Genomic DNA, 20,023 nt, shown 5'->3' on the forward strand with positions numbered 1-20,023 from the left:
AGAGAACTTTTAGGGATTCAATTCATATCCATTTACTTCATATGCTACCTATTAAATAGGCTTAAAAACAAGTAGTTATAAATCCTACAATTCCTCTACAAAACCACCCACGCACAACACAACCCCCATTATCTTTTAATTCCCTCCCATTAATTATACATAAATAACTAATAATAACTAAAATCTTAATTATTAAAAATATCCTAATTGCTAAAATAAAGGCACGTAACATAGTGCTTTGTGTGTTAGCGTGCAAAAGTGTTATGCATATTATTCATGTGTAAAACCTTTTTCCAACATATAATTTTTAAATGGGAGAGGGATAGGTATGCTAGAAGTATACCGTATGCTAGCATCCTATGTATCTCTCTCTCTCTTACACCCTTTGAAATGATTCCCTTACCCCTCAAAGGGAGGGAGAGAGAGATAGACACATGGGGTGTTAGCATACGGTATACCAAGCTCGAGAAAAAAAAAACTAGGTCAATTGAATTGGGACCGTTGGATGTCGCGCCTGTCAAGTGTTCAACTCTCAACCCCAAACTACATCACACTGCACCTTTAGGAAATTGGAAAGAATTTAAATCCATGCACAAGACTCCCACCACTACAAAGTCTGGAGAAAGTCATAATATACGTGTTGCTGCTTGATTCTGACCGAGCTGAGGTGGATTACCTGTAAGAAAGATGAAGAATGGTCGGATGGACCTGAGGTTAATTCGTGGTAGCTCCGATGATTCAATTAGAATCGAACAACTGTAAATATGAGTGAAATACGTAAGAGTAATAAATGTGCATACCTACCTCCGTCGGACACTATTCTTTATATAGTTCGGGTCGATTTGTATTACGATCCGGCTGAGTGGATGATGAGTTGTCACAGCCGACTGAACTACATCGATCGTTTTTAATCGTCCTAAAAGAGATTAGAAGTTAAGATATTTTAAGTATATTAATGATAAAAGGCCCACTTGATTGTATAGCGTTTTAAAAGGATTTTTTGTTGTGCTGACACCTGTACAGATATATTTTTATGTATATCCATACGCAACCTTACTCTTACTCTGCTTTGTTAAGTTGTTCAGGATTTAAAAGAGGGTCATATATAATGTATGTAATCTTACCTCTTCGAGAAGAAAGCATTCTTACATTTATTAAAAAAAAAAAAACAAAAGAGAAGAAGAGAGAGAGAGAGCAATCTATCCTACAGCAGGAATCTTGGGCCCCGTTTAAACATTCCTTGGAAAGAGGAAACACTGCAAAGTGGAAACACTGCTTTATGCTGCTCCATCTACTTCACCCAACCAACCCAACTATAGCCTTTCTAGTAGGTTGGAAGAGATGATTAGGTGGGCTCCACAGAATCCAAAACTGTGCCATCTATCATATATAAAGCAAGGGAAACAACTTTAATGTGAAAAAGTAAAAGCAACTTAAAAAAGAAAGGGAACTACTATGAAAGGGTGAAAGGCGAAAATAAAGTTGAAGAAATTTGGCTGCACATATATATTCTTCTCCAAAGCCCCCAACTAGGAAAGAAAACAATAAAACACACACCACAGCCGATCACAGTCACATTAATCAAATTAAGTTTACTACTGCTGACGTGGTGGACTTGTGGAAAAGAAAAAAAAAAAGATTTGAGGAATCTTTTTTTGCTTTCTTATGATTTTTCTTGGACCCTGATCTTCTACGGCTCCATGGGCAGAGCGGCCTGAGCGGTGCACAAATAGGTCACCCTGTAATGATCGCCTTGCCCTTGCCTGAGCACCTTGCCCGAGCGGGGGTAAAGCGATCATTGTAGGGATCCCTATTTGTGCGCCGCTCAGGCCGCTCTAGGCAGGGCGCTATAGACGATTTGAATATGTTTTTCTTCCCACGAGATATTATCATAAAATTAATGGGTGGTGATTGGGAGCCCAAATCAGCTCCACGTATGTGGACCATCCTTAGGATCCATCTCCACCCATAAGGGATCTAGAGGATTCGCAGTGGGCATGAGACTGAGAGGATGAACTTTAAAGGTGCATTGTCTAATACATCATTGGATGTACAAGTGAGTAGCACTAGGGCATGCACCACACTTGAGAGAATAAAAACCCGAGGTAATGGATCTCATGTGGGAGGAGATGGAGTCCCAGGTGTTAGGAACTTGGAAATCATCCTCAAAGCTAGCCGTTAAGGAGAGGGTGTCCAAGTACCTATTAACCACCCACATCCCCATTTATATTCGATGTGGAACTATTTTTTCTATCTTATACGTGAATATCCCAACAATCTCCCCCTCCACGTGCCTGAGATCAAACCCCGAGAATCCTCGGTCAAATGAAAATTTTCACGCCTCGATTCTAATACCATTTGTTAGGAACTTGAATCTCATCCTCCAAAGCTAGCCGCTACCCATTCATATCCAATGTGAGACTATTTTTTCTGCCTTATGTGTGGATATCCCAACACCAGGGACGATCCACGTGAGATAACGCCTCTCTCTCTCTCTCTCTCTCTCTCTCTCTCTCTTTCTCTCTCTCACTCACACACACACACACACACACAAGGCCTAATCTTGTCTCTCTCTCTCTCAAGGCCTAATCTTATTAACTCCTAAAACTGATAAACACAGTTTCATGTTGGGGGCCTGGAGCTCAAAAAATCTTCTTGGGAGAAGATTTTCGTCACATGTAGAGAGGCATTCTCCCGTCAATAGGGGACTGAATATACTTCTACTGTTCTCCAGATCCATTCTAAGATGCCATCAACGTAAAAATTCTATCTTTACCATCGGTGAATGGAAACTCGGTCTTATCTTCTTTGGCATTAGTTTTGTAAACATCCCACATTCCCATGCCCTTACGTTTTATTATTATATTATATAGGGACCGTTCTTTGTGGAAGAGGGTGGCCCACATAGGCCAATGAGAATAGGCACTAAAGCATCTTGGGAATCTTCCATTGTGTATGGGCGTGTGTGGTACACTCCCCATAGAAAACTTTTCTCTTATATTATATTATATATATCGGCTGAGTTTCCCTCCATCCATGGTGAATGAGATCCCATTCATTCAGGGGCGGGAGAGGACGGGAATCGGTATCAAGAGGGCATTTTGGAACATACTAAAACCCTAGGAACGGTTTTTGAACCCTAGGATGGTGGGTGAACCGTCCTCTATGGGTGGAGGAAAACTCTATATATATATATATATATATATATATGCATCATTTAATGTTTTACACTTCTGAACCCAATATGGTTTAAAGAATTGGATTCAAATTGGTAGAATTGGTTCATTAGAATCTTTTTGGTTTTTTGTGGTAGAATTGGTTCAGATTTCAGAACCCAATATGCTTTAAAGAATCGGATCCAAATTGGTAGAATTGGTTCATTAGAATCTTTTTGTTTTTTTAGTGGTAGAATTGGTTCATTAGAATCGAATCCCGATTTCTATCATGTTTGATTCTTTAAAATCTAATTTTGAATTGATCATAAATGTAATTAGATTTTTCTTTTAACTACTTTTCCCGTTCTTTTAAATCAAAAAAAAAAAAAGGTTTTTTACAATTACCACCCCAAATCTTTCATATTTATTATTATCCCCCCAAAAAACTTTCAAACAACTGTTACCGTCCCCTGTTGCATACTAACGACAAAATGACCCCCACCATTACAGACCAGTAATGGAGGGGGTTAGTAGTGATATTGTGTTATTGTCACGAATTTTATATGACCAAAATAACCTTCGTCCAACCCTTCCTCTTCAATTCCTCTCTTCACTTCATCACTTGCAGCAAACCGGAGGAACAAGAACATCGTCGGCTTCCTTCTCCGGCGAACACCTCTTGCTCCGACAGCGACCATCTGTGCATATAAACTCTCACACTCATTCCTTTTTTTCTGCACTCTCTTGTTCTCTGCTTAAGTGGACAACTATTAACCTCACACTACTACTTATTCCATCATTGGAATTGACCCACCAGCAGCCAGGATCTGTTGCTCCAGCCTGAATAGAGATTCAAGCTTGTTCTTCACAAGGAAGTACTCCTGTTTCACCTGTTGTAGACATCTGAGACACCCTTTTGTGTTCTGCATCTCACAAAAGTTGCGAAACGCAATGCAGGCATTTTTAACCCTCTGTGCACCTATGCTGGAGCTGCTACCCTTCAGCTGGTGAACATGGGCATCCACCTTCTTGAAATCTACAATCTGTTGATCAAGAGCTCAGCCCAAATCGTTGAGAAGCCTCTCAGAATTTTCAAAGAAGAGAGACACAACTTCGACAACGAAATCGGGGTTGCTTTCGTCTTGCAGTTGTTGAAGCTGAGTGAATTGAACATCCAGAAATCCCTCACGAAACAAGGATGCAGTGTAATCAGCAAACCGTCTGTGCATCTGATCCACATCCATGCGTGACTCCTCAGTCCTCTCTCCCCTCTCCTCTTAGACTGCCTTGCTCTCACGGTCTCACCAAACTGAGCTACCCCTTTGATTTTGCAAATCTTATATAAAAGAGGATGGAAATGAGAAAAGAAGGAAACAAAACCCCAATCTCACCATTGCTGGACTCACCGGACACCTTTGCCTCAACCATCTCATGCGAACTCAGAACCCTAATTTCCAAATGAACTCGAACCAAATGGGCATGTAAGACCCAACATACAAGAAGAAATCAAAGCCAACCATTGTGTGTTATATTTCTAAATGTAATGAAAACAAGACCAAATCAACAAATTAGAGAGAAAAGGTTGAACATTTCTCAATAAAGGTTTTCCCTCTTTCACTAGAAAACAGGATAAAGAATAGAAGATAAGCAAACAAAGACGAACATATTAATATAAAATGACATCTAAAATTTGTAAGTAGAAAGTTTAAAGACAAAGGAACAATCCAAAATCGAATAGAGAAGTTAGAAAATGAATGAACTTGTTGAAAATGACCTCCAAAGTCTCGAAATTGACAGGATTTTCTAGATAGAATTTCAACTCTGCAGCACGTTTCGCGGAGCTGAACCTCACAACCGGCGCCCTAGTCATCGCATCTTTAAGTAACACGCTGGTGGCACTACCAGATGTGTAAATGGCCTTACAACCCCTGTTAGTACTAGCCACCAAGCAACCCTCCGTGGTGGCCATAGGCACCGTATACTCCCTTCCGTCAAGCAACAGAGGGCATGCGACTCCCACAGGAATCTGAATATACCCAACGGGCATCTCACCTTTCAAACAACTTGAAAGTGAAGAGGAAGTGATGAAGAGCTGTTCGCCAGAGAAGGAAGCCGACGATGTTCCTGTTCCTCCGGTTTGCTGCAAGTGATGAAGTGAAGAGAGGAAGTGAAGAGGAACGGTTTGGCCGAAGGGTATTTTGGTCATATAAAATTTGTGACAATAGCACAATATCACTACTAACCCCCTCCGTTACGGGTCTGTAACGGTGGGGGTCATTTTGTCATTAGTTTGCAACAGGGGTGGGTAACAGTTGTTTGAAAGTTTTCTGGGGGGAGGGGTAATAGTAGATATGAAAGATTTGGGGGTGGTAATTGTTAAAAACCCAAAAAAAAAAATCAATGAAACTCATCTCTTATAACTAGATCTATACATGGATTTAGGATTCACTATCGCTCGGATCGGCCCATAAATATCGGTATCCACTCTCCACTACTGCATTATTGATATTTGGACGATATTGGATCTGCGGTAAAAATAAATAAAAAATGAGGGTAAAATAGTAAAAATTGGCATCAGAATCTTGGGGAGCAAAGTCATCCGATCCAGTCCGATACAGCCGATCCATATCTGAAATATGGATCTTTAAAATTTCATTAATAAACACATCAATAAATAATTGAAGGAGTAAATCTGAATTCCAATTATTGTCCGAAATAAGATCCCTAACAGAGTGAATAGAAAGATTAGTGTTCAGCGTATGGGGTAAAGAGCCTCCAAGAATGGAAGGAATCCAGGGCTCGAACCAATAGTTGGTATTATTCCCAGACCCAATTTTTCTCAAAACAATAGATTTAAGGGTTGGTAACATAGAGCAGATACTATTCCAAGTCCAAGATCCCTTTATTTCATTGTCTTTAAATAAAAAATAGAGGATCTGGGAAAGTACCTAGGTTTAAGGATTTTAGGTTTTAGCTCAGGTTGAGAAATCCTCAGTTAACAGCCTTCATCCTAATTTTAGGATTAAAGCTTGATTGTGGGTCAAAGCTTTCCTAAGGCCTACGCCACCGGTATTGGTTGGAGAACAAATCTTATCCCATCCAATCAAATGAAGTTTCCTGTTAGACCCAGAAATACCATTCCAGAAATGGAGACAAATGGAATCAAGAGAAATGCATTTTTTTTGTTTTTTTGGAAATAAAAAGCAAAACATAAGGTGTAAGAAGGAACAAAAGCAAGCACATATTGTATTAAAATTTTTCTACCTGCATATAATAAAAAGCAAGATTTCCAGGTAGAGAGTTTAGATCGTACATTTTTTACAATGTACTCAAAGTCCTTTACTTTGGAGCAGGATTAGTGGGAGATGTTTATTCTTAGGATTCTGATCCTCTACGGCTGGACAGGTAGCGGCCAGTGTGCTGCCTACACCCAACATGGGTGAAATGACTGTCCTACCCACTGCCTGAGCACCCTGCTCGGGTGGTCCACACCCCTATCTAGGTGTAGGCAGCCCAATGGCAGCTACCTGCCCGACCGTAGAGGATCCAAATTGTTATTCTTACCATTCTAACCATGAATGACTTAACTTACTATGTATATATTAATCAATTTACTTCAACAGTCTATCATCGGTTTAAATAGTTCAGTTCAATTTAAATCGTTTAATTAAACTCTCAATTTTTGAAACCAAAGCCAAACCATTTGTTAAATGGTTTGACGGTTAATTTTCGTTTTGATTTTAAATATTTTGACGCCCTTACTCTAGTTGCTAGATTGAGTTTTTTTTTTATGGGAAGGGAGGTTGGGTTTGTTTGGGAGTTTGTTTATGAATTAAAATCCTCTGTAGTTCAGACATCTTGCGGTGCCTTGTAGTTTGGGTCTGAGAGCTCAACACATGGAAGCCGCCATTTGGATCAAACAGACCATTTTGCGCACTCTATTGGACTTCTCAGAGATTGTATGCCAAGAGAGAGAAGCCACTTCACAGTAGGTTTAAGTGGGGTTTTAGACTTTTAGTCGTTGAGAGGCACTCTCTAACGTACACTGGCATGCGTTGAGTAACCAACCCCCAAAGGATGTGTCTGGAATGCCTCTCTATTTGAAACCTTCATTTCCATTCCCCTTTGTTTTATTTCCAAAAGTTTATAAATTGAAGGGTAAAAATGAATTTCAAACTAATTTGGAGCCATATCATTAAATAGATTAAAGTGCCACAAGAAAAAAATAGGAACATAAGTTCAACCGACCAATGAGATTACACCTTATGTGTGGAACCCACTAGAAATAAAATAAAAAAAAAATCTATTATTATAAAGAACTAATTTGATTTTATGTTAGGAAGATCCACGACAAAAAATATTTACTTAGGAGACTCATGAAAAGATTTAGAGATTGCAAGAAGGATATCTATAAGTAGTATAAATATCCTTCTTATAAGGATACATGGAACCAATCGTATCCTTAGTACTGAACCTTTATATATGTACTAGCTAGTTACGTCTGTACTTCAATTTTGAAGCTCGTAAGTGCCAAACACAAACACAGGCTCAGTATAAGCTGATGCTTTCCACACTGTAGACCAGAGCTTTCAGGACTTTTAATTAGGAGAAGGGTTGGAATATCTCAATTGATATGTTATATGATAAAATATCAGACCATTAAATATTGTATCTACAGTCTTGCACAATAGAACAAACAGTAATATTAATATCTAAATCCTATCCTAAATACTTTATTAGCCTACTAGCTTATAAGTAGTTTAAGTAGTATTCTATATGTGAATTTTAATCGTTTCCAATTTTCTAAAGTGTGTAGTGCGGCAATTTGAGGTAGAGATCGATGTCAACACCTGGCAGCTCGAACATCAAATTGTCCAAGCTAATTGACTTCTGTTTTTTTTTTTTTCTTTCTTCTTGAACTCAATTGACCTTTTTTTTTTTTTGGGTAAATTTCATGGACACCCCCTCTAAGTATGCAAAATGTCACAAACATGCCAAACCAGGGCAAAATATCAAACTTCCCCTTGATGTTAAGCTCAGTTAGTTCCCAAAGTTAAAATGTCCATTTTACCCCCACTCAGTTCTTCTTCACCATGATCGATCCAGTGAAGGGTCAGAGCCTTTTGCACCGGAAGAAAACTTCGTGAATGGCTCGACATCTCCATCCACAGAGTGATCGTTTCCCCTTTCCTTCATTGCATCCAGAGCCGCTTCAGAAGTCGTCTCTGCCCTCTGCTGCAGACAACATGACTTTCCTTTGAACGGGAGCTCTGGCTTTTAGGGCTAGCATGAAGCGTAGGAGATCTCTTAGGGTGATTAACTTGGTTTCGCTTGCGTCTCTGAACAACAGAGCATTGCTTGTGTTAAGTTTCTAAAAAGAGAGCCCACCGCAAATCAAAAGTAGACATCGTCTTTCAAGACTGATAGAATTTGAAGCTCGTGCTTGTATCTCATAAGCGAAGACCACGAATGGCATCCTTCCAGTCCCCTCCTTGTCTGTTGGCTACAGTCTTGAAATGGGTCCTCTCAGATCCCATTGTGATTTAGTACAGCCCAACAAGGATTCCATTTCCACCCACGCTTTGATCTCAGGTTATGAAAGCCGCTTTACCTGTCTTCTCCTCCTTCAGGTTTAGGTTCCTGCAGATCGATCCATGGTGGGTTAGTTCTAACTCAAGCTTTACTAAGACCGACAATGAGAACCCAAACCCCGTTGATGATCGAACTATGGAAGACACTGAGAAAATCTGCAAGATACTCTCCAATCACTCTGGATTTTCCGGCATCTAGTCCTCTCTTGATTGTTCTGGGGTCAAGGTCTCCCCATCCCTAGTTGAGGAAGTCCTTAAGAAGCTCAGCAATGCAGGAGTGCTGGCGCTGTCGTGCTTCCGTTGGGCCGAGAAGCCAGAAGGCTTCAAGCATACCACTGAGATATACAATGCCCTCATGGATGCTTTGGGCAAAATTAAACAATTCAAATTTCAACCCTAGCGCCCAAACCAGGGGTGCCAATAAGCGACGCCGTAAAGTAATCCATGGATCTCTTCTTCGACAAATCTACCACTGTGATTTTGTTGCTGGAAGAAAACAAGAGCAGACTACTCAGAATTTTCAGATTGAAAACCTTCTCGTGGAAATTGAAAATTTCAAAGACATTCTATTTTACCGAGTTCGGAGTTGCGTGCAAATGCGATCCCAGAGATCCATGATCTCTCTTCCGCACAGAGACTTCGAACCCCCTTCGAGTCCGTTGATGCAGAGAAGATGCCCAAATCCATTACAATGAATTAAACCATGCAGGAGGTGAGTTTGAAGATCGAAAACACCTCCTTCCAGTGGCCTAGTCCACTCGTCGTCGATCGAAATTATCAAATGGTATCCACGCTTCGACACGGAGTGACGACTCCATCCTGAAAGACATCAAGAACCCATTTCAGAATCAGAGAATCAACTGATTCCTTCCAATTCTAAAATTAAATTGAACGAAAACCACAATCGAACCCTGAAATTAAGATAGACTGCAGAAAAATTGGAGTGAGAAGTAAGCTCTGCATGATCTTGAGCTTCTTCTACAGACTTGAGAAGGACCCCACACTCCCCGCATTTGAGAGAGACCCGCCATTGAAGAAGCACCAGATATGGATTCGATTCTTCAGAAATAATAAAAAAGAAGAAGAAAAAACCCCCAAATCCCCCTTCGACCAATTTTAACTTTGGGTTCACCCTGTGGTAAGGGTAACTTTGTCATTATAAAAGAATTACAGAGACTTAACTGCAGATAGGGATGTAAACGGATATTCAAAAATCTGAATTCGATCCGCGTTCGTATCCATTTAGGAGAATTCGAATCCGTCTGAAACTAATCGGATACGAATATGATAATCCCCCTATCTGACCGATTATTATCCGATTCGTTTAGCAATCTGAAAATAATAAAATATCTAAAATATAACTCTGTGTTCGTCTATCCTTTTAAGTTACCTTATTGGATTTTGTTAACTTATTTTTATAAATTTATAAGTTAAGATAATGTGATTCTTTTTCTAGATTTTCTATTGGTTTATATATATTGTTTTATAAAATATTATAACATGGAATCACATATCTATGAAAATAAATACAAGAGAAAATCAAAAGTAAAAATATAAGAAAATCAAAGACTAAGAAGAGTAGAAAAAAAAGGAGTCACTGAACTCTTAAGTCTTAACCCTAGCCCTCATCATAAAAAGGGTAAAGATGTCAACAGATAGTCGAAATTTTGTATTCGATCCATGTTCATATCCATTTAGGAGAATCTGTATTCAAAAAATCACTATCCGAAAATTATCCGAATCTGTCCGAAAATCGATAGGATATTATCTGAATATAATTGGATACGAATATGATAATGCCACTATCCGATCGAATTCGATCCGTTTACATCCCTAACTGCAGAGACCTAACGGAGTGGACTAAGTTGAAATAAAATCATAAAATATAAGGTGTCTGTGATATTTTGCCCGAGTTTGACATGTTTATGACATTTTGCATACTTAAAAGGGGTATCCGTGAAATTTACCTTTTGTTTTTTACTTTTCTGACAATATTACATGTCGCATCTTCCGCATATATACCTCTTAGGCCCGAACTGCAAGGCACCACAAATTGAGAAGATAACCGTGGATTTTTTGTTTCCTTTTTTATGGCAATATTTAGTGACAAATAATTTCCACTTATGCGCGCGCTACCCTATTTAGTACAACAGGCAACCTAGAGAATCCCCCTAGTTCGGTCCCCATTTGGCCACCCTATTTAGTAAAAATAGTCAACCTGGAAAATCCTACTAAAGTTGCCCAAATTCGTCCAATAAAATTACACAGTGGCAGTAGTTCGCATAAGAAAGGCTATTATTACCGTGTCTACCACTCTACCTACGAGTCTACGACCACGTTAGTTTGTTCAGAGACTTGAGAAAAACCACGGTTGAGATTCCATCCGTACTGTGGGGCCATCTCCAATCAACGGTGAAAAGTATTATATCATATTAAGATGTTTTTAATTTCTCGTACGAGAAATTGCCAGGGAACAAGATATGGGTCATGATACAAAAAAGAATTATTGCTCTCTGCATTGATGGTGGCATTGCTTATGTACGGAAAAGCACACCTTCACATAAAAAAGAAAGAAAAAAAAAAATTTGAACTAAAAATTGTTTTTATTTTCTTCACAAATGGAATTATTTTTTTACCACTTGATGTGAAAGATTGCAGAGAAAGGAAAGAAAACCCTTTTTCCAGAATGAGTTCATTTCTCAGCCTTACAAATTCATTGATTGGTAAGCTTTCTGATGGTGTAATCAGTTATACCTCAAGAACCACTGAACAAAACCAGACAGGTAAAGAGATGTGTTTGGTTCCAAAAAAAAAATAAAATTTTGTTTTCGTTTTCTTTAAGGTAGGGTTGCTGCTAGATTCTTACTGCTTAATTAGGCAAATTGCCGCTCTTTTAACCTGAACCAATCTTTAACTTTGTTTCCTCTTTTAGTTCTATGGATATCATTATAGATTTCCTTTTTTTATTTTTTTTGGGTTTGGTTTGATATTTAGTTAGCTTCATGATCTGTGCAGATAGAGTTTTGTGATTGAGGAAGAAAGAAGAAATAAGAATGGCGAGAGAGAAGATTCAGATAAGAAAGATCACTAACACAACAGCGAGGCAGGTGACCTTCTCGAAAAGAAGAAGAGGGCTTTTTAAGAAGGCTGAGGAGCTCTCCATTCTTTGTGATGCTGAGGTCGCTCTTATCGTCTTCTCCTCAACTGGAAAGCTCTTCGAATTCGCTAACTCAAGGTTTCCTTCTCCTTCTCCTTCTCTCTCTCTCTCTCTCTCTCTTAGTTTCAGTGGAGATTCTAGTGATATAGTTACTAAGATTCATGCATGGATTCTATGTTGTGTGGATCTTCTGGTAAAGAAAGCTAGTCTGAAAAACAAATGGGAAGGAGGAATCTTGGGTGCACAGAAATCTATGCTGTTCTTGGTGATTCGTACATAGAAATCTCAAAACTCCAGCACTTTTTAGATTTTTTTTTCATTTTCTTGAAAATCACAACCCACTTTAGTTTCCTGAAATCGAAGTGAGAGCTCTTGCAAATAGGGTTTTAAGCTCATACTCATAGGTGGTACCACTTAAAAAACCCAAAGATCACAGTTTCCTTCTCTAGATTGCTGTTTTGAGTGATATAGTGAGTCAGAAAATTTCTAGCTAGACCGTACAGAGTTTATGAAGTAATTTACTTGTTCAAGTGCAGGAAAATATTTTGTGTTATTTTACATCAAATAAGTGATTTCATGGTAATTAGATATGTAATATTTCTAGGGCTACTTTAGTTTCCACTCTTTAATCCTTTCAAGTGTACTTGAAATGACCTTGGATGTGCCAACTTAATCAAAGGACAGAGAAGTCATGGAAAGGTGCAGTAGGGTTTGCCCAAGATTAGTTGCTGTGGGATCATAGCAAGTAGGTTTGCTGCGCCTTACATTAGTTATGAAGGAAATTTCTTCACCTGCAACTTTACGTACAAAATGAAATCAAAGTTGGTGGAGTCACTGCTAAAGTAACATTTTTCTGTTCTCTGAGCAAATCTGTAAGATTTCTAGGTTTCAGTTTGTGCTATGTGAGTTATTACCAAACTCTATATATATTTGCCTAGGATGTTGAGCTTTTGAGGTGGAGATGGTAAAGCTATAAGAAATTTTAGGATGAAGTGTCTGAAATATGTGGAGGACAATGCCAAAGACTAATAATAAGGAACCCATTAATGGATGGGTTGCTTTGGGTAACTTGTATGTGTGGTTTTCTTTTTATTTATGTACTTCCTAATAAGTGATCCGGTTCACGAGGCTTCTGCTACTGCAGGGTCTGGGAGAGACAAATGAATACAGCCTTACCCCTGCGCTGTTGCCAAGTTTTGAACAGCAACCTGGTAGTTGTAATAACGCAACTTAACCGTTAAACCATGGCTCGCCCACTATTCTTGGACTTCATACATGTCTGAATATTGGAAATTAAGTCTTACTCTGTTACGTACCTAATTATACGGTTATTTATGTATATTAACTATTATTTTATATTATTAATTTTTATGTAGTGTGGTGCGTGAGTTAAGTATTGAGTGTAAGTAAGTTAGAATAACCATCAATGTTAGTGGGTTAGTTATTTAGATGTGGAAGGAATCATGAGTGAGAAGTTATGTAACAGCTAAACAGCCCTATTTAATAGTGACTGTGAATGAAAATATAAGTAGATTATTATCCTCTAAATTATCTCTTAAGAGTTATCTTGAGAAGAGGATTGGCAGCCTCCCAATTGTGCTAGGACATCCGGCGGCTTCGTCCGTAAAGCCCCAAATTTATCTCTCTCTTCATCTCTTTCTCTCCCTATTATCTCTTTTTTTATTTATTTTATCTTCAGATTATCGTGCACGTAACATACTTCTTCATGGAGAGGGGAAAAGATGGTGGTGTTCTTAGCATATAGTAGGAAGCTCAACAAGCAATTAGGGTTTTATGTTGATAACTGTTATTTTGATGAACACCATTCTACCTAGCTCTTACTACACTTTTATAAAAAGTTTCATTTCATAGCAGCAATACCCCTTCTCACCCTATGTGACTAGTTGTTCCAATTATTAGATTGATAGGGCCTCCTAAATGTTCCGTACATAAGGGAAGGCTTTTATTTGAGGGTGCTTTTTGTTGTCACCAAAGTGGTGAAGTGAGAAGATAGGGCCTCCTATCTTTTTAGTCTCATAAATTGATTTCATGTCATTGCTTTTTCTAATCCTAGGCTTTTTCCATTTTTGCTGACTTTGTTCTAAAGGTTTTCTCAGGAAAAAAAAAATTTAACCAGACAATGTCAAACAAGTAACAAGATTTAACCACTAATGTATTGATTTTTAACATTATTTTTCAAAAATTACTACATACAAACAAAACAAAAAAAAAAAAAGAGTTGCGGAAGCTTGTGGCCTACAGAACATACAATCCTAGTTTTTTTCTTCTATGTTGGTTTCTACATTTTTCTCCAATCTCGACAAAATTTTATTGTTTTGATAAAATAAATGTTATTACATGGTGCATAATGAATCATATATGATCATTGAAATGAGAATAATTTTACCCATTTTTAGAAATGTTGGGCAGCTAAGTAACTCAGCTGTTTATGCATTCCATCTTCATTCCAGGGCATGCTTTGTTTACCAAAACCAGCTTTTTTGTTGGCAATTAAGCCACTACAAATGAGTCCTTGGGTGAGCCCGTGCATGAGATATGGGAAATTTTCAATAAAGAACATGAAATATCTATTAAAAAAAAGGCAAATCAAGAGTTTGTAAGCAGCTTATAGAACATAATGAAAGCACAAAATGTAAATATCAAGTTATTGTTTGGCACATATCTTCTTCTCCCACATCGAATTGCATATATGTTAATAAACCTTCCTAAGCACAAGATGTTACATTTAGCGACGGTTATCAGACCATATCAACCGTACCCGATTTTCCATATCTACCATTGCTTGAGTATTAAGCATACAATCCCATGCAATCCTCTATATTATCTCTCTCAATCTTTCATACATAGTATGACACAATATTGTAATCTTCTATTTATAGTATGTGTATTATAGGTGGTTGAGCTTCCAACATGTGGATCATGTGGATTCCTTCATCTAAATATACACTCATTATTGCCATCTAAATGTATGCATTATCACATAAAATATCAATCCCATTATGGTATCATGCGCCTCTAGCTCCACCGAGCAAGAGAATCCATTCCCTTTTCTTTTTTTCTATCTTTTCCACATCCTACCTTCCAACGGCCTCTCTAGCTTGGACGATATGGGCTCCCCCGGTAATGTCCAAAACTTGCATATATAGCCTTTACCAGTGATTTTTTCTTATATCGTTGAAAATCCATCGCTAAATGTGACGCAGCTATTGATATGTGGCAGTACTAGCTGTTACCCATGTATGTAGCTTCACTAAATGTGCTTTCTTTTTATAGGTAATATGCACCTTTATTAGAAAGAGAAGAAAAGAGAAGGGGGAAGAATATGTTCTTCACAAAGTCCCTACAAGGAGAGCGGAGGGTATGCCTATGTCGTCCTAGATATTGTTTCTTTAGATAGCTTTTTTTCATTTGGAGCTGGATCTTCCCTGCTTGGCCTTGTCGAAGGAGGGGTAGGTCCTTGCTCGGTGTTTCATTGTATTCGTCTGGGTATGCCTAGACGTTAATCCTGTTTTTCTTTTTTCCCTATAATTTATTCATTATGATCTTCTAGCAAAAAAACAAGGAGAGTGGAGAGTGATCGCCTTTTGACCAATGTCGAAGATGATAAAGGCCTAAATCTGAAGGTGAGTGCAAGAAGAGAGACCAACATCTATTATTGCGTTCCCACCAGATATGATGGATCACAACATTAAAGGCAAGTCTCCCAATGGCATCGCATACAAAGGACCCCTCGAACTGAGAGAGGATCCATGCTCACTTGTTATCAAGGGAACTGATAGGTCTAGGGGACGTCCAGCATTTGGCAAGGATACCTTCCCAAGTCACTTTAGAGAAGTGGTAGGAGAAGAAAAGATGATTTACATCTTTGAGGGCATTCCAACAGAAGCAAGAGTTGTTGTTGTCTATAGGCCTTCGATTCTACCGGGGTCTTCCGGTCTCTGAGAAAGGGGAGAACTACCTAACTAAAGAAGAATAGTGCTCTTTCTAAGAGTAGGCATGGAAAGCTTTTTGTGGGAAAACTTGCAAGTACAGTTTTAGGGGGAGGTGGGCATCAACCCAACCTTATGAGTATTCGGACTATAAAAGTTTTGATGAACACTCATTCACTTTTGACAGTTATTTGGGATGGAAATAGATCTATGCAAAAGGAACGATTGAGTGGGAAGAATGTGGGTCAGGGCATGCCAGGAGGTTAAGCTATCTCTAGGGATAAAGTCTTTGGACCAAATCACGGTGGCCTAGGGGACCGAAGGTATCTTATATCTAACCAGATTTCAAGTAGAGGAAGAAGAGAACCTACCAGAGGGACATCCTAACAACTTGACAGATCACCACTATCAATGGGCCTCCTCGGGATGCTTTGTAGCTCATCCCAAACTTGGATGAGGCAGGAGAGGTGGGAGGGTTGAGATCCCACAAGCCATTTGTCAAGATGGAAGCTAGAGCCTTTAGCTAGTCTGTCTGAGCCCGCATCATTTTTTATCCTATATTACCATAACGGTTGACGAGAATTCCTCTAGGGTATCAAGGGTCAAGCCAAAGCAGGGTATTTTCCCATCATTGATAGACGAGGTGATGACATCACTCATTAAGTGCCTAATCTAGATGATCTTTCTCTAGGACCAGAAGGAGTCTAAGGGGCAAGGCATGGACCAAATTGAGTCCCTACTGAGGAGGAAGGAGTGCACCCATGAAATCCACATAAAATCAGCTTTAGTTGTAATTTTCCATATAAATTTAATAAGGGAAGCAGAGTTGACATCTTAAACTTTTCTCTGACCCAGTCCTCCTTCAGCCTTGGGGAGGCAAATAGATTTACAATTGCAGGTACGAAGGATTCTGGAGCTGTTACAACCCTTCCAAAGAAAGGAGCACATAAGGACTTCAATCTTTTTAATGATACTACTAGGAAGCTTAAAGACACCCGCCCAATAGAGGTTAGAGGGCTGCATAATAGATTTGATGACCTCCAACCTACTAGCGTAAGATGGTAATCTACTTTTCCAAAGCTGAAGTCTCTTGCAGAGTTATCAATGATGGGCGTGCAATGGTTGGTAGAAAGCTTTGAAGAGATAAAAGGCAGGCCTAGATAAGAAAGAGGGAGGGACCTCAAGGGGAAGCCCTTGATAGCTCTAATCCTTGTTTTCCCGTCCTCAACCACACCAATGATAAAGATAGAAGATTTAAGGGGGTTGATGACAAGCCCAAACATACCAGAAAAGGTATTCAGGGAATCCATGATGGTAGAGATTGAGAGCATTGAGGCTTTAGAGAAAATAATGAAATCATTAACGAAGATAAGATGGGTAAGTTTGACGGGCATACACTTTAACATCGGAGTCAGGTGGTTAAGATCAACCATACATTGCAAGGATTTAGAGAGCCCCTCCATGGCACTAGAGAAAATGAGAAGGGAGAGGGGACATCCTTTCCTGAGCCCAAGCTTGGGCTGGTAGTAGCCCACAGGGCTCCCATTAACGAGTATGGGGAGGTGCACAGATGAGATCCATTGGAGGACCCAATATGTGAAATATGGAGGAAAATCCATTTTCAAAAAGATACCTTTAATAGAATCCCACCTAGTGGTGTTGAAATACTTGGAGCAGATTGTCAGGTAATGAATAAATAACATGTACCTAATGAGCTTAGCGAACATGAGGATTGAAATAGAGCATTGAATAAGTATTTATGGTTTAACTAAAAAAAAGGAAGGCCTTCTTGTAACTATATATCACATCTGAGTTGGAAAGAATAATAGAAGATTAGTAAAGTTTGGTCCTTGATGTTTCCTTTTATCTGATATATTCCTGAGACACTTGTAAGGGATGAGGACATTAAGGAGAGATGGAAAATTTACTTAAATATCTTATTGGAGAAATTTTGAGTAATAGTGTCTCAGAAGGCTGCTGCCAATCAAGACACCATATGTTGTAGATACGTAAGAAAAATTAGGGTAGCTTGCCTGAAGTAAAAGAAGTTTGAAGGAGGATGAAAGTAGGAAAGGCATTAGGTTCAGATAGGGTCCCAATAGAAGTGTGGAAGGGCTTAGGAATCTGTGGTTTATCTTGACCAGCCAAACTATTTAATAAGATTATGAGCACAAGGGAAATCCAGATGCATGAAAGAGAAGCATTGTGGTTCTAATTTGTAAAATTAAATGTGATATTCATAGCTGTAATAACCATAGGGGTATAACTAATGAATCATACTATGAAATTATGGGAGCAAGTTATTGAAACGTGTCTATGACAAAAACTACTATTACTGAGAAACAATTTGGTTTTATGCCAGGAAGATCCACGACAAAAGCTATTTACTTAGGAGACTCATGGAAAGATTTAGAGATTGCAAGAAGGATCTCCAAATGTATCTATTGATCTAGAAAAAAGGTTATGACAACGCCCCTAGAGAGTTAATCGGTAAGTACTGGAGAAGAGAAGCATTTCAAGTAAATATGTAGACATAATGAAAGATATTTCTAATGGTGTGGTGACTAGTGCAAGAATTGTTGGGGTCAGGGTAGTAAATCCTCAATTACAATTGGGTTACATCAAGAATCAACTTTAAGCCCTTATTTGTTTGTGATTAGCATAGATGAATTAACAAAAGAGACTCAAGATCAGGTCACTTAAATTTATGCTTTTTTTTTATGATGTTGGGTAATAGGAGAATATGTTGTCATTGTTTGCAACTATACAATATGTTCTATTGATGTGTAGGTGTAGACACTGAATTTTGTCACCCCCAGGCGATGATGACAACAGGACACGGACAGACATCGGTATCTCTCTCAAGAAGGACTCTTGTCCCTACATCTAAACCAGATTACCCTAACATCCCTAAAATGACTGATAAGACCGTTTCACCAAATGCTGAAGGAGGTACTGCTCACCTTTTTACCAAATGTTGAAGGAGGTCAGCAGAATGACGTCATCCACGGGGCCGTGGTGTCCTCCATGGCGCCGTGGAAGACCTATCCAGGGCCAGGTTGTGGGATCCCCTCCCTATAAATAGGAGGGTCCCCCTCCCCTCATTTTACGGATTTTTAGGGTAAGGAGATCCTTCAAAAGTGAGAAACACCCCTCTTTTGCCCTATTTGCTCTCTTGAGAGTGTCCGTTAAAGTATGGGTAGATCCATCGATTACCCACTTGAGTGAATAGCGCTCACCTCCTAGTCAAGATGTTATTCCGTTCGCATACGGATAACAAAAGCCTCCTTTTATAGCTATTATTCTGTGTGTGTTCAGATAACGAGAATCCCTTATACAACCGTTATTCTGCCCGAAGTTTGAGTAACGAAACCCATCTCATATAGTCCATACTCTGTCCAACAAGAGAGAGGCAAGTCGATTGTCCATCTCCACCTGAGCCATAGGACATCACATATTTCGTACTTGGTGCATTTTCATTATTTTCTTGTATTTCTTGACAGGTATCTGTCTCTTTCCTTCTTATTATTTTTGGCATAATGTAGACAATTAAAGTAACTCGCTTTAGTGTATATAGTAAATGATTTTTCTTTCTTTGTCATGATTAGTGTATCATAACTTAGCCTTGCATGTTAGTATAGGGGGAAAAAAAAATTTGCTAAAAGATCCTTGTATTAAGAAGGGAAGAACAAAAACAAAATGAACAAAAAACAACCAAAACAGCACAGACTAGCCTCCAAACATGGTAGAGGCACAACTACAATCAGAATCTATATCTCGGCAACCCCAAAGCATCATGAGCTAGCTGCTCCTCAATGGATCTAGGGAAAACTAGATTCGACGAGGAAACTCCAGATTTGACCGCAAGCTTTGCAATGTAATCCGCAATAGGATTCGCTTCTTTGAAGCACTGGGAAATTTTCCAATTGCAAGTCTCAAGGAAAGGCTTAATCACCTGCCACCTTTGGAGCACAAACCAAGGAATGTTCGAGGTATGAATGGCCGTCACGACCGACGGTAAATCAGATTCGATCCAAAGGTTACTGTAGCAACGATCCCTCGCAATAGAGATGCCATCCACAAGGGCCTCAAATTCAGCCACAAAGCTGTTCGACACCCCCAAAAACCTGCTATAAGAACGAACCACTTGCCATGGTTTGTCCGGGCTAG

At 39.0% G+C, this 20,023-nt stretch overlaps 2 protein-coding genes, 1 long non-coding RNA gene and 1 pseudogene across 4 annotated transcripts in view; 2 read left to right on the forward strand and 2 right to left on the reverse strand.

Annotated features, from left to right (window-relative positions):
- LOC122662530 (MADS-box protein JOINTLESS-like) overlaps positions 1 to 20,023 on the forward strand; it is a 79,906-nt gene that overhangs the window by 34,482 nt on the left and 25,401 nt on the right. The gene's annotated exons all lie outside the window — the stretch shown is intronic.
- LOC122662533 overlaps positions 1 to 20,023 on the reverse strand; it is a 51,022-nt gene that overhangs the window by 5,548 nt on the left and 25,451 nt on the right. Inside the window, exon 2 of the long non-coding RNA XR_006333049.1 lies at positions 6,485 to 6,497. This is a non-coding gene — a long non-coding RNA (uncharacterized LOC122662533). The remainder of the gene's footprint in view (positions 1 to 6,484; positions 6,498 to 20,023) is intronic.
- Positions 3,894 to 4,491, reverse strand: LOC122662532 (annotated as a pseudogene).
- LOC122662531 (MADS-box protein JOINTLESS-like) overlaps positions 11,762 to 20,023 on the forward strand; it is a 33,693-nt gene continuing 25,431 nt past the window's right edge. For both annotated transcript variants that reach the window (XM_043858188.1, XM_043858189.1), the window contains exon 1: positions 11,762 to 11,981. In XM_043858188.1, coding sequence (XP_043714123.1) covers positions 11,800 to 11,981 — 182 coding nt within the window. In that variant the 5' untranslated portion in view covers positions 11,762 to 11,799. The remainder of the gene's footprint in view (positions 11,982 to 20,023) is intronic.

This window comes from Telopea speciosissima, chromosome 5 (assembly GCF_018873765.1).
Source record: "Telopea speciosissima isolate NSW1024214 ecotype Mountain lineage chromosome 5, Tspe_v1, whole genome shotgun sequence".
NCBI classification, from domain to species: Eukaryota; Viridiplantae; Streptophyta; class Magnoliopsida; order Proteales; family Proteaceae; genus Telopea; species Telopea speciosissima.